This window comes from Aphis gossypii, chromosome 1 (assembly GCF_020184175.1).
Source record: "Aphis gossypii isolate Hap1 chromosome 1, ASM2018417v2, whole genome shotgun sequence".
In the NCBI taxonomy this organism is placed as follows: Eukaryota; Metazoa; Arthropoda; class Insecta; order Hemiptera; family Aphididae; genus Aphis; species Aphis gossypii.
Genome location: NC_065530.1, coordinates 86,647,996 through 86,661,969, shown reverse-complemented (window position 1 = coordinate 86,661,969; position 13,974 = coordinate 86,647,996). Strand labels below are relative to the sequence as shown.

General features: G+C 26.2%; 2 protein-coding genes and 1 long non-coding RNA gene across 3 annotated transcripts; all 3 read left to right on the top strand.

Annotated features, from left to right (window-relative positions):
- Positions 1–3,991: 3,991 nt before the first annotated feature.
- On the top strand, positions 3,992–4,630 carry LOC126555855 (glucose dehydrogenase [FAD, quinone]-like). The gene has a single exon (XM_050210770.1). It carries the CDS (start codon positions 4,085–4,087, stop codon positions 4,628–4,630), a length of 546 nt encoding a protein of 181 aa, XP_050066727.1. The 5' UTR covers positions 3,992–4,084.
- Positions 4,631–6,057: 1,427 nt separating this feature from the next.
- LOC126548922 (uncharacterized) lies at positions 6,058–6,967 on the top strand. The gene is made up of 4 exons (XR_007603038.1): positions 6,058–6,230; positions 6,295–6,405; positions 6,470–6,749; positions 6,882–6,967. It is a non-coding gene; the product is annotated as an uncharacterized LOC126548922 (long non-coding RNA).
- Positions 6,968–7,051: 84 nt separating this feature from the next.
- On the top strand, positions 7,052–13,454 carry LOC114132365 (uncharacterized). Its single transcript, XM_050197006.1, has 3 exons — positions 7,052–9,184; positions 9,384–9,699; positions 11,831–13,454. Exons 1-3 carry the CDS (start codon positions 7,067–7,069, stop codon positions 12,514–12,516), a joined length of 3,120 nt encoding a protein of 1,039 aa, XP_050052963.1. The 5' UTR covers positions 7,052–7,066; the 3' UTR covers positions 12,517–13,454.
- Positions 13,455–13,974: the final 520 nt, after the last annotated feature.

Here is a 13,974-nt window from a genome sequence, read left to right as displayed (position 1 = left end):
GTAGTAAGTAGATAACAATATTAAATTGGTATGTTATTTTATTTATTCAAAACATTGTAGCCGACGCCGAACTATTCAGTGGTACTGCATATGAAATATAATAATACAATAGATTAGATGAAACATTTTTGAGATCTGAATTCATGGTAACACTGTAAATACCGATAAGTGGTACAAAAGATAAAACCACAGATATATAAAAATACTTTTAAAAATACCACTGATATATTTGTAAAAAATACTAAAATATTTTTATTATCTGTTTAATAAGATGAATAATAATAATATATAAGAAATTATTTACTCAATTACATACCTATACGATATTGAATATATTGTTCTACTTGGCAATATTACCTACAGATAGTAGCACTCTTATTGTATAAAACACATTACACATCATTAATTCAATTCATTATAATAAAAATAAAAGAAATCTTGACAAATTATTTATTTATTCAAACATTCGAACGGAAGTCCTATTGGCTATTACAATATTTATAAAATGTGTGAATATAGAAAATACAAACAAATTAATGTACCTACCTACTTACAGAAAGAAAACAATATTACAATACCATACAAATATAAAACTATTCAGAACCTAATTAAATGAATATAATGAGAAATTATAAAATATGCTATAGATAAATACAAATGGTACAATAAAGACGAAAGAAAAGTTATATTAAATCAAAAGCAAATGTGTTACCAGCTACCTCCAAAAGGTTAGCAGGGGGTCTTAAAATATATTTTTTATTCATAAATAGGTAGAGAGTAAAATGGTTTCGAATCTCTGGTATTAAGGCAATTTATTTTTAAATTAATTAATGATAACAATTCAGAACAATTAATAAAGCCTAATAATAATTTATTAAAAATCTAGATAATAAAAACATTCAACGTTCAATTGAGTGGTAAAAAATACAGAAGATTTAACATTTTATAAGAACTGCAGGAAAGTTAGGTTATGAGAGGTCAATTTTTTTTTTTAAATGATAAATGATATAAATATAAATATATATATATGATATATATTATAAATAAATATCTATAGTAAATTCTGTATAACTAATAAAAACTTATAAGCTTATCTTAAGTTCTGGTCTACAATAAATTGTCAATTTTCTTCCCGACTTAAAAAAAAAAATGTTTAGAAAAATAGAAAGTATATATAAGATTATGAGTGTGAGTTGTCATAAGTATTACTAAACGTATGAATATTAATAATTATGAAAGTAGAAATGGAGTTTTTTCTGTTACCTACTTTTAAAAAACTTGATAGGAAAAATATATCAAGCTAGAATTTTATAATTTTAATGAAAATAAACAAATTAAATTATTGTATTATTAAAAAAACAGTATCTACACTTCATATATGAGTAGGTATTAGATGACTTACACCACTGTACCTATCATTGATTATGTATAGAATAAACTGATACGTATGCTGGATAAGGTGAAGGGGTATACGTATTCTTTTCATAACTTGAATACATAATTCATTAAATTTTTTTGTTATTTTAGATTTTAATCATTTTTATTTTATTGAAAATCAATGACTAGGTACTTAAATAAAATAAGAATAAAAACTTTACATGGATACAAATTTAGGTTCACTATTTATTGTTAAAATTTGGTAAATCTATTTAGTAAATTGTCTAGAAAAATTCTATACTGTATAAATTAGTTTTTATTAAATCATAATAATATAACATGTAAATTAAAATGTAAGTTAATTGTTCGTCATTAAATTAATTAGGTACTAGTCTTTGTGGTTGTGTGTACGGCGGCATGACATAATATTATAATTAATTGTATCGATGGCGTGTGAATGGTATGATACTAAGAAAAATTCAATATTTTCACTGTTTCCGTCATTGGCATATGGCGACTGGCCATTGTTAAAAAAAAAAAATAAAAATCGATCAAAGAATCTTAGATATTTATGTTATATATAATTATATTATATAAGTATTAATAATTATAATAATAATTTGAATTTTCCAAAACATTTGGATTAACTTTAAGCTAAATATCATATTTATTCCACGATACACATCTATTCACATCGTCCAATAGTAAGGTGAAATTTACTTGAACGTTAACATTAATGATAAAATATAAATATACACCTACTAAAGTTTATTGTTTATCATAATGAATATTAATTAAATATTTATAATACTACAATGATTTCAGTAAAAATTAAATCAACCTATTAATAGTAAAATAAATTACATTACCTATTACTAATAGGTAGGTTAGTTAAATACTCGATTTATATGCATTTAAAATTTTAAAATATGTATGCAAACATGCACTAAAAAAGTCAAAATATGCAAGAAAAAGATGCAATACTGAAAACATGCAAAATAAAATTTCAATTTTTATCACATTTCATATTTGATTTTAATGTTGCAGTGATACCTAATTATTTATTAGTTTTATTAACATTTTCGTAAAAGATGTATAACATTACAAATATGTAATACAATAATGTAATTTATTAAATTATAATTTAATTTTTAATCATTGATACATTGTAAAAAATATTTTATCAAAATTAAATAGTAGATACATTGGTGATATACTGATATAAATAGGAAAAAAGTACGAAACATTTAATGTAGTGTGTTAATTTTAAAACAATAACCTAACCTATTTTTAACGTCCTAATATTCTTTGAGATGTAAAATAGGTATTTGATATTAATATTATATAAACGAACCTATAATTTGTTTGTTTTTTGCTCAACACCTTTTTGGATCGTCTAGTGTTTATTTGAACGGGTTTTTGTTAAAAATATACAAAAATATATGCAGAACATGCACTAACGTCAGAATATGCAAATATAGTGTAGTTATATACACTATACAATTTTGATATTTTATCAATCAAGTAATGATTTGTGGACACTCATTGACTGCATATACATGATGTTGAAAATAGCAACATGCATTTTATGCAAAATCCGGTCTTTACGGCTATTAGCAATACCAATTAATAACCTTATTATGAAATAAATACAATACAAATCATAATACAAATATATTTTGTAATAGGACTAACATAAACCGCCTTTAATCAGAATCATTCTGTATATACAATGATTTATCATTACAATTCAAATTTAACACACGCCTACAACCAGGGGCGGATCTAGTGGAGGGGGGATACTAGGGTGTTAAAGCACCCTTTTGACTTGTGTTGACCATTTTTTGTTTGATATGAAATCATTTTTAATTTAGATAGATAATAGATAATAAATAAATGGGTGCGTTCGTGTGACGATTATCACCATGACATAATATTAGGTATGTCATGGTTACCTATGTTATTATGTTTTAAAATAAGTAAGTAAATGATTTAATCTGAAATGAAGAAATAAATTGTTTTTCTTATATTGTGATTTGTATTATTTTTAAATATTAAATATCAGATGTTGGCACCATGACAATTGGCAAGTAAAGCAGAAATGTTCCAATTTAACCTGTTTGGTGAATGACGATAAATTCTAATAGAAATTGTAGCACACTAGCACCCCCCATAATAGAATTCTAGATCCGCCGCTACCTACAGCATTATATACAATTATATATATTTCTACTATACGTAGTGACTTATTTAATGAAGTATGGTACACATTGGTACACTCATGGCATCTATTGTACTATTGGAGATAAAGTAGAATAATTTGTTTTTATTCAGTAAAAAATCTTGAGAATTTAATTTTAATGTAATATTGGTTAATATTTTAGCAACTGGAAAATATATTGAAAATATAAAACCATTAGTTTAACAGCTTTGATTAATTTATTCGAATAGCCTACTTTACTTACTGGTTTTTGGTATATTAAAATATACAGCTAACTTCAATTTATAGTAGTAATACTAACCTACATTTATTGTGAAAAGAACCAAGGGTAACTTTTATACATATTTAAAAACATTAAATAAAAAGTATAAATAGTAGGGAGCTAAAGTAAATAAACATAATTTTTTGAGGTTCTGACACGAAGTTCCGATATCAGTTAATCATAGCCCATCTTAATAACCTAACCACTTATATGGTCACGTCATCATGAAAAATATTCTTATAATATTCACAATTTTAATTTTTTTTTCATCATTAACTCTTAGTCAGTTGTTTCACGACTCACCATATGCAGAGTATCAACAACAAGAAATTCCTTTCAGAGAAAACAGTTTTATAGGTAATAGACCTATATTGAGTGAGTATGATTTTATTGTCATTGGAGCAGGTCCAGGGGGCTGTGTTGTCGCAAACCGTTTATCTGAAGAGAAAAATTGGACAGTACTATTATTAGAAGCAGGACAAGATGAATCTATCTACACAGATATACCAGGGGCGGTACTATTTTTAGAAACAACAGAATATAATTGGGGTTATATTGCTGAACCTTCAAAAAATGGTTGTTTTGGTTTTAAAAATAATCGTTGTCCATGGCCAAAAGGAAAAGGCATGGGAGGATCATCAATTATAAATGCCATGATTTATACAAGAGGAAAAAGAGAAGATTACGATACAATTGCAGCACTAGGAAATGATGGTTGGGCTTACGATGATGCAGTGGCGCCGAGTACGTACTTTAGGTGGTGCATTTGAACCACCTAAAATTGTGGGTGGGTGGGTCTCGGTTGGGTACCTTTACCAAAATGGTTAATACTAATACTATTTAGTAAGTATAAAGTAGGTACTAGAGATTTAATCAGTTACCAATAACGTCTTAGAGTATAACCTGGATATTACATTAATACAATACTACACTATTACCATATTACTATTAGTCCGTGTAGCTCAGTTGCTGTATTCCTAAACGAATTTCTATGAAAGTAATAACAATGTAAAAACATCGTTGTAAAATCAATAAATTCATCACTCCGTTCAGAATCTAAGACCCAGTGGCGAGGTGAAGAGGTTTTTGAGAGGCCATGGCCTCTGAATTTTTTTGGGTGGGTAGTTTGGGTGTTGGATTATAAAATATATAATCTATAATAATTATTATTCAGGGGTTTTAAAATGACCAAACGTGTAGTGCTGTACATCAATCTATTATCAAAACATTTAAAACGGTTTAAATGTGCAGTAAAAACTAAAAATAATAAATAGATTAGGTTACTATGAAATATGATTTATGATTGTCGTCGACTAATAAACAACATAAATGCAGGATTACACTAATCAGTAATCACTATTTCCATACTGGTTTCTCTACTTGGGCGTTCTATAAATACATTTTAGGAATATCCGAATATCATACTTAATGCTACATTACCACCACCCGCCAATCAATGAGCCCGATAATAATTGTTTGTTATTAATCATTGTGTATAATATAATAATATTATATTATATTTAGTTCCATTTGACATTTCCATGATGCATTCTGATTTCTGATCGTAGTCTCGTGGAATAATTAGTAATAATACTGTTTCAGTCAATTTATTTTTCTGTGATTTGTAATTTTGTAGTTTTGTTTTTGTACTCAAAGTTTTTAATTGCTCAATTAAATACTAGTATTTTTATTATAAAATGTCAAATGAAATGTGTAGTTTATGTAAAAGAAAACGAGAAACCCTAAACACGACCAATTGGACTCGACATATTATGTCTTGTAAAAAAAAGAGACTTTCATCAAGTCCAAATATAATGTCATTTTTCAAACAGCCTTCTACGTTTACTGATATAGTCATTGGTAAGTTGCGAGGTAAGTTGTAACTATTGTAACTTTTAAGTGTGTGCTGTAGTGTTCAATTCAAAATTTATTTAATTTTAAATTTTGTTATAATTATTATTGATTATTGCCTGTTAGCTATTGGTTATTATATAAGTATATACTATATAATATAATACCTAATTAAAAGGTAATTTGTAAATAAATTTTTATAGTGAAACAAGAAACATTAAGCATAAATTCAAATTCCGTTGTACCACAAAATACAAGTTGCAATGAAGTCATTAAAAATATTGTATACCTACCTATTGTTTAATACTTAAACTATAATTATTATATCAACATAAACATTCAATTAGTTTCTTGTTTCTTGTATATGTTTTATGTAAAATTTTAATTTTACATGTTATGTATATTTAGGATTTAATGACAAAATTCAAACCGAGAACTCAGATGAGTTGGTAATTGAAAATAATGTATTGTCAAGTTCAAATAGTGCTGTACATGTACATGATGTACCTAAAACAGGAGGTATTGTAATATTTTTGTAAGTTATTTCATTATAATTTTTTTAAATTAATTGTTGTATATTTAGGATTTAATGACAAAATTCAAACCGAAAACTCAGATGAGTTGGTAATTGAAAATAATGTATTGTCAAGTTCAAATAGTGCTGTACATGTACATGATGTACCTAAAACAGGAGGTATTGTAATATTTTTGTAAGTTATTTCATTATAATTTTTTTAAATTAATTGTTGTATATTTAGGATTTAATGACAAAATTCAAACCGAGAACTCAGATGAGTTGGTAATTGAAAATAATGTATTGTCAAGTTCAAATAGTGCTGTACATGTACATAATGTACCTAAAACAGGAGGTATTGTAATATTTTCGTAAGTTATTTCATTATAAAAATTTTAAATTAATTGTTGTATATTTTTTTACAAATATTATTATAGTATTTTCAAATGAACCAAGCTCTAGTGCATTTATTGATGAGCCAGTAGAACAGAATATAGCTAAGTCTAGCTCTTTAAATGAAATTGGTAAATACAATTATTTATGTTAAATACTATTTACTATGTATTCATAAAAATATTTAAAATGTAATAAACTAATAAGTAACTAGTTTTTTGAAAAAGATAAAAAGTTATATAATTTAATTAAATATTTTTTAGTATTTTCAAATGAACCAAGCTCTAGTGCATTTATTGATGAGCCAATAGAACAGAATATAGCTAAGTCTAGCTCTTTAAATGAAATTGGTAGGTACAAATTTTTATATTAATATTATTTGAATTGCAACAAAATAATTTTGATTAATCAAATTTTAAATTATTACCTTGTTGTAGATCGGTCAAAAATGTTATCATTTGATCCAAAATTATTTACTTCTGTCAAGAATTTATCATTGGAAGAAAAAATGTCCTTAATTCGTAAACCTTTTCAGCCAGAGAAGCATGAACTTCCTGGTGGCAATTTTCCTCAAGAACACGGACATCGTTTTAACAGTGATCAATATTATAAATCTTTGCCAAATGGTGGTCGTCTTTGGAGAGATTGGTTAAGCTATTCTCTGAGTAGCAAACGATTTTATTGTTTACACTGTATTTTCTTTGGTAAAAATGCTCAAAAATCTTGGACCTATGATGGATTTCATGCATGGCAACGTCTTACAGATATAGGTGGACATGAAAAAACAGAAGTTCATATCAATGCTTCAATCGTTGTAAAAATGAAATATTCATCGATGGCTATTCTTCCACAAATGTATGCACATAAAAGAAATCAAATAGCAGAAAATCGTGAAATAATTCATATTTTAATTGATATAACTCTGTTTCTTGGACAACATTCCTTACCGTTTAGAGGTCATCGAGAAGGCTGGTCTGAGCAAATAAAAGGCAATTTTAAAGACTTAGTAAAACTTGTTTGTAAATTTTCTCCTAGCTTGGCTGTATATATAGAACGTCTTCAAATACAGGGAAGAAATCAAATAAGTTTTATTTCATGGCAGAGACAAAATCAATTAATAAGTTCTGTTTCAAAATGTATAAAAGAATCTATAAAAAAAGAGTTAGGTCATAACAATTTTTTTAGTGTTTCAATTGACACGACATTTGATAGCTCTAGAAGAGAACAGCTAGCATTTATAGTTCGTTATGTTTGTACAAATGAACATTCTCCAGTCATACGAGAACGGTTATTAGGGCTTAGAGAAACATCTATGACTACTGGTCGACAATTATTTTCCGTATTTCAAGAATTATGCATAGAAAATGATTTGAATTGGAAATTACTACTGGTTGGTCAATCTTATGACGGAGCCAGCAATATGCGTGGTGAATATGAAGGACTACAAGCTTTTATCAGAGAAATAAACCCATCAGCAATTTATACTTGGTGCTATGCACATAGACTTAGTTTGGTTGTTGTTCAAATGTCAAGTTGTTCAGCTAATGCAGTTGATACATTTGGGAATCTAGAGCAGTTGTACTCGTTGATTTCAACAAGTAAAAAGCGCGTAGCAATATATGAAAATATGCAAAAAGAAAAAAATCCTAAAGAGAGAGTGCATAGACTTAAAAGAGTAGAAACTACTCGTTGGATGTCATACTCATCAGCTTTGAATACAGTATTATTAACATACGACATAGTCATTAATACATTAGAACAGATCAAAATGATTGAAAATTCAGACTTTAAAGCAAGATCTAAAGCTACGGGCTTAATGGATTTTTTTTTGTCTGAAAGATTTATTTTGACAGCAATCTGTTATAAAAAATTATTTAATATTTTAGACCCAGTGACAAAAATTTTTCAAAGTCAAGATATTGATTTATTAGGTGCAGTAAATAGTCTTCGATCAGTTTCTAGCAGCCTTAAAATCTTAAGATCTGATGATGCATTTAACAATTTGTATAATGAAGCAATTACATATATGAACAAATCGGAATTTACATTTACTCCATTGCCCATGCAGCGCAGTAGAAAGAAAAAGTTATTATCTGGAGAAACAACTGAAGACCATACGTTTATTGACCCAAAATTACAGTTTAAAATTAAAACGTACTTAATCGCAATTGATTCAGCCATTTCTTGTATTGAAGACCGCTTCCATTCAAAGTCTCAAGAATTATTGAAAGATATTTCATTATTTTCTGTTTCTGTGTTGAAAAAAACAAAATCTGACCCTAACACATTACCAGATGATGCATTTAATAAATTTTGTGATCTGTACAACAAATTTATTAATCATAAAGATTTAAAAAAAGAATACATTCAATTTTCAAAATTATTTTCTCATTTTGAATCTGCTATGATAGGCTCTCAATATATTCATCCTAGTTCTAGAGCAAATGATGATGAAGAAAACTCTTCAGATTTTGTAGATAGTGATGATCAAGAAGTAGAAGAAAGTACTGTTGGTTTAAATAAAAAGAATAACCAAAATTTGGGAACACTTCTTCATGTATTTAAGGTTATTTTTTAATATTTATTTAAATTTTTAATTTATACCTAACAATTTTTGCTAGAAAAGAGCAAACAATAACTTATGTAATAGTAACACTAAATTATTGTAATTTATAGGTATGTCATAACTCATTAGTGAATAACTGTATTTATTTATATAATTGATTTCTAACCGATAAATAATAAATAAATATTATATTGTGTAGGTAAGTGCGTCCAAAGCCTTTATTCGTCCAGCCAGAAATCGTCAAAATCTTCATGTAGCTATAAACAGCCAAGTAACAAGAATAATTATTGATCCTAAAACTAAGAAAGCAATTGGAGTGGAGTTCATTAAAAAGGGAAAATATAGAACAGTTTATGCTAAAAAAGAAGTAATTTTATCTGCTGGACCCATCAATTCACCACAATTACTAATGTTGTCTGGTATTGGACCAAAAGAGCACTTAAAGAATCATGGTATACCAGTTATCCAGGATTTACCAGTTGGAAAAACTTTAATTGATCACTATGGCACATTGGGTATGTTAACCTAAAATTTAAAGAGTTAATAATTTTATAACTTATAGAGTTTGAGATTAAAATTTTTTTTTAAATACCTACTTGAAAACTTAATAGAATTTGATTCCACCTATATTTTTAACATTATATATCGATCTAATGCCATTAATTATTGAATGTCTATCTTAAGTAACAGATAAAATCAATAGGAAAATATTATTTGATTTTCTACAAAGTTTTTTACTTAAAAATTACCCTCAATATTTTGAATTTTAATTTTTTACCTTTCAAAATTAGTTTTGACAAAATGTTAATAATATTGAAAAAAAAAATGACACTCTACAATACAGTAGGCGTCGAGAGAATAACTGCAATTCATGTGTTAAATTTAAATTTAATGATTATTTATCATAAATCATTATATAATACGAAAATTATTCTAAATGGAGGTAGCCTGTCAACTTATATTAATACCCACATTTCATGATAAATTATTTTATAGTGCCACTAAAATAATTTATTGTAATATTAGTATTTCGGTAGGTTAATTAATTTTAAGTATTTAATTTAATTATTTTAATATTATACATTATCATATCATATTATGTACTGTTATTAACTTTTGAGTTAATAACAACTTACCGTAAAAAAATTTGAATAAGTTCTAGTATAATGGATAGATAAAAGGTATCTAATGACTTATCTTAAATTTTTCTAAAATATCTATAGGTATTCCTAATGTTTTAAGTCTGTGTAAATAATGTTTTGAAATTATAACATAATAATTTTTATTCATTTTTAAAACATATAGTTTCGTTCAAATTTGAATTCCAACGGTTAGACATAATGCAAAATGATTGGCATTGTATAATTTGTAGACTTATAGTATCAATATGAACAACTTACAAGTTACAAGATACATTGTACTAAATTTCATATTTGAGCTAAAAAATAACTTTTTGTGATTTTGACTAATTTTGTAAAAATTTAAAATTTAAATGCATATAAAAAAAATATTATGCTAAAATAATTTTAATATTATTATACAGATATTAAAGGTAATAAAAATGTATATTGTGTAGTTTTGTATTAAATTTGAACCAGTGAATAAAATCGTATTGTAATTTACAAAAAAAAAAAAAATAAACTGAAAATCTCAAATGTTTATAAATAATATAAAATAACTCAAAAAGATTCAAAATTTTTTGAAAATTAAATTAAGCGTAAGAAATTCAAACATTAATATTTGATGGACATTTAGAGTATTTATGGTTATTCCTAAAACCATATAGCAATTTCTTTCTTTTCCATAAGTTTTAAAATTGAATACAAGGTTACTTGTTTTCAATATTATTTTACTTATAACCAAAATAAAAAATGTACAGGAAAGTCACAATATTATTTTTTATGGCCATACCTACATATCCACTCATATAATAACTTAACGGTTTCTCATCAAAAAGATTTTTGTTGTAATTCGAAAACGAAATACATAGAGATATTTGTTATTGAATTAGGTATAAAAACAAATTACAAAATTGAGCGAAAATCCCCGTTATTCTCTAATTAATTTTTTTTTTTTTCCGGTTAGTTTGAAATATACAAGTAGTTTTTACTTTTAATCCTAAAATAAAACTAAATTCAATTTTATATCAGAAATCATCTTCAAAGTATAAAATTAAAGCATTTTTAATGTTATAAGTCATCAACAATAGACAAAAAAAAAACACATAGCATTGTAATTTTAATACATTTATCGATTTATTCAGAATTTAAAATTAATTAAAAAATGTAAGAAAATCGTTCACTAGTGAACTTCATGAAAATGCAGGCTATCAGAAATGCTTTAAGATACCCAACTGCTTAATACTAAATTATTTAAAAATGGTTTTTATTCAATCACCTTAGCTAATATATAGCTATATTATTTATATAATAAACATTTTTGTAATTTTTTTTATTTATTATAATGATTGAGCCAAAAACCATACTCTCTGTTTTAATATTCCAGATTATTTTTAGTTGTAGGTTCTAATTATTACATATTCATAAGTGGTTAGTGGGCATTTAATTAAAATTAATTAAAATTTAAAAATGTAATGAATAATATTATATTATAATTAATGATATATATTTTAAATACCATATATAGCTTTAAAATTTGAAATAAATCAAACTGGACCAGTACTGACGAAAGAGACATTATCAGACAAGCATTTATTTGAAGAATGGTACAAATATGGTCGAGGACCATTAACAGCACCAGCAGGAGCAGATGGCTTAGGTTTTGTAAGGGCACCATCTGGAAAAGAAATTGAATTGATATTTGGTCCCATATCAGATGAACCAAATGCGTTTTTAATCGCTACTCTGCTATTACAACCAGACGCTCGTGGAAGTGTAACTTTGAAAAGCAATAACCCATTAGATCCACCCCTTATGTCCTATGGTTATTATGATAACAATACTACTGATTTAGAAGACAATGTTTTTGCACTTAAATACGCAGTGAAATTAGTAGAAGAAACACAGGCTTTTAAAGATGTCGCAGGAAAACTAAGCCCAATACCGTATCCAAAATGTGAAAACCTACCATTTAAATCAGATGATTATTGGGCTTGTCTATCAAAACACCAGACAAATACCTGGCATCATCAATGTAGTACCTGCAGGATGGGGGATGTTGTCAATAACAAGTTACAAGTAATTGGAATTCAAGGTTTAAGAGTAGTGGACTCTTCAGTATTTCCGCATATTCCGCATGGACATACTTATGTTCCAACTTTAATGGTTGGTGAAAAGGGGGCAGATATGATTCGAAACTTTTGGTCAAAGTAATTTATTAGTATAAAGTATTTTTTTGCACTAAAAAATGATAATTATTTATTATGTTTAATATTATAATATTTTTTATTTATTCTTATATATATTGTATTCTAATTTTCGAACTAGCTAAATATTTAGGTGTTTGAAAAAGTTATATACCTAATACCTAGTTGTTTTTGAAAAAAAAATAAAATATATTTAGTAATATGTAAATAATAATTTCGTATTTTACACCAAAATTATTTTAAATAATAGTAGAGAAGTAACAAATAAGTAACCACTCTACTTTATTCTAGAAGTCAAGTTTATTTTAGGTGTTTTGTTATGATAGTCATTTTTTTTTACATTATTAGTACCTATTACGGTAGGATATATGATTTTTTTTTTGTCGAAAACATTGTCTTTATTATAATTATTCACATGTAATTATTTTCATTTCTATTATTGTTATATTACTGAATCAAAGTTAACTAATCGTAGAAATATACGCTACGTTTGTTTTTTCACGTTTTAAATAGTACAATGATATCATAAAACTAATTCAAATGTTTTGAAAAAGCCATTGTTTATATTATTATAAAATAATGTACCTAATGTATGTTAATGTTTAAAATATCCATACAAAAATATTTTTAAATTACAACATAATAATTAAAATTATTGATAAATTAACATCTTTACGCGCCACTTCTTAAAAAAAGTGTGTGTTAAAAAATGGGTCTAGCGAGTGAGTTGGTATAAATTCGATGTCACGAAAAACTGTAACGGAAGTTTAATGGTTGCCCATCAATAATTTATAACAATATAATATATTTTTAATACAATTTTATATTATATATCCAGAGAGTGCTACACAGCGGCAAAGAAATCGGCGAGCTCATATTAGATGTTAACACATCAATATTGAGAGTCAAATACAAACTCTGACACACACATTTTTTTTTTTTTTTTATTTTTTTTTGAATATTTAATTTTATTCAAATTTAAATTTTAAATAATTATAATTTATAAAAATAAAAATCATTCCTATGTATATTTAATATTAGAGTGCCTTGATATCAAGGCACTATCTATTTAATATTATATAGGTAATAGCCAATAGGTAAACCCAATTACAACCATGAGAAATCGTAATATATCTATTTGGCTCTGCATACTGTACGTATACCTACCGTACAACTTAAAACTTAACAATTAGATTATAGTGATATCAGTAATCATACCCATTTGTCCGTGCTCTTTTTTCCCTTCAACGTAGATTAATAGTACGTATGAAATATGAGTATATATAGGTATTGTCTTGCCATTCTTGGAAATTAAAAAACAACGTCCCAGAAATTTATGATTTTTGGTAAGCAGTGATCATTGACTTCAGTTTCCGAGGTATTGAACTATGAGTTGTTTATTGCAACAGTATTCTCTACGGAAGCAGATAATTGGCCGAATCAATTAACAGTTTTTGTTCGTTTA

Coding starts and splice junctions, on each gene's coding strand:
- LOC126555855 (XM_050210770.1), top strand. CDS start 4,085: ATGAAAAATATTCTTATAATATTCACAATTTTAATTTTTTTTTCATCA.
- LOC114132365 (XM_050197006.1), top strand. CDS start 7,067: ATGTTATCATTTGATCCAAAATTATTTACTTCTGTCAAGAATTTATCA. Junction 9,185..9,383: donor CACTTCTTCATGTATTTAAG/GTTATTTTTTAA, acceptor TATATTGTGTAG/GTAAGTGCGTCCAAAGCCTT. Junction 9,700..11,830: donor TGATCACTATGGCACATTGG/GTATGTTAACCT, acceptor TACCATATATAG/CTTTAAAATTTGAAATAAAT.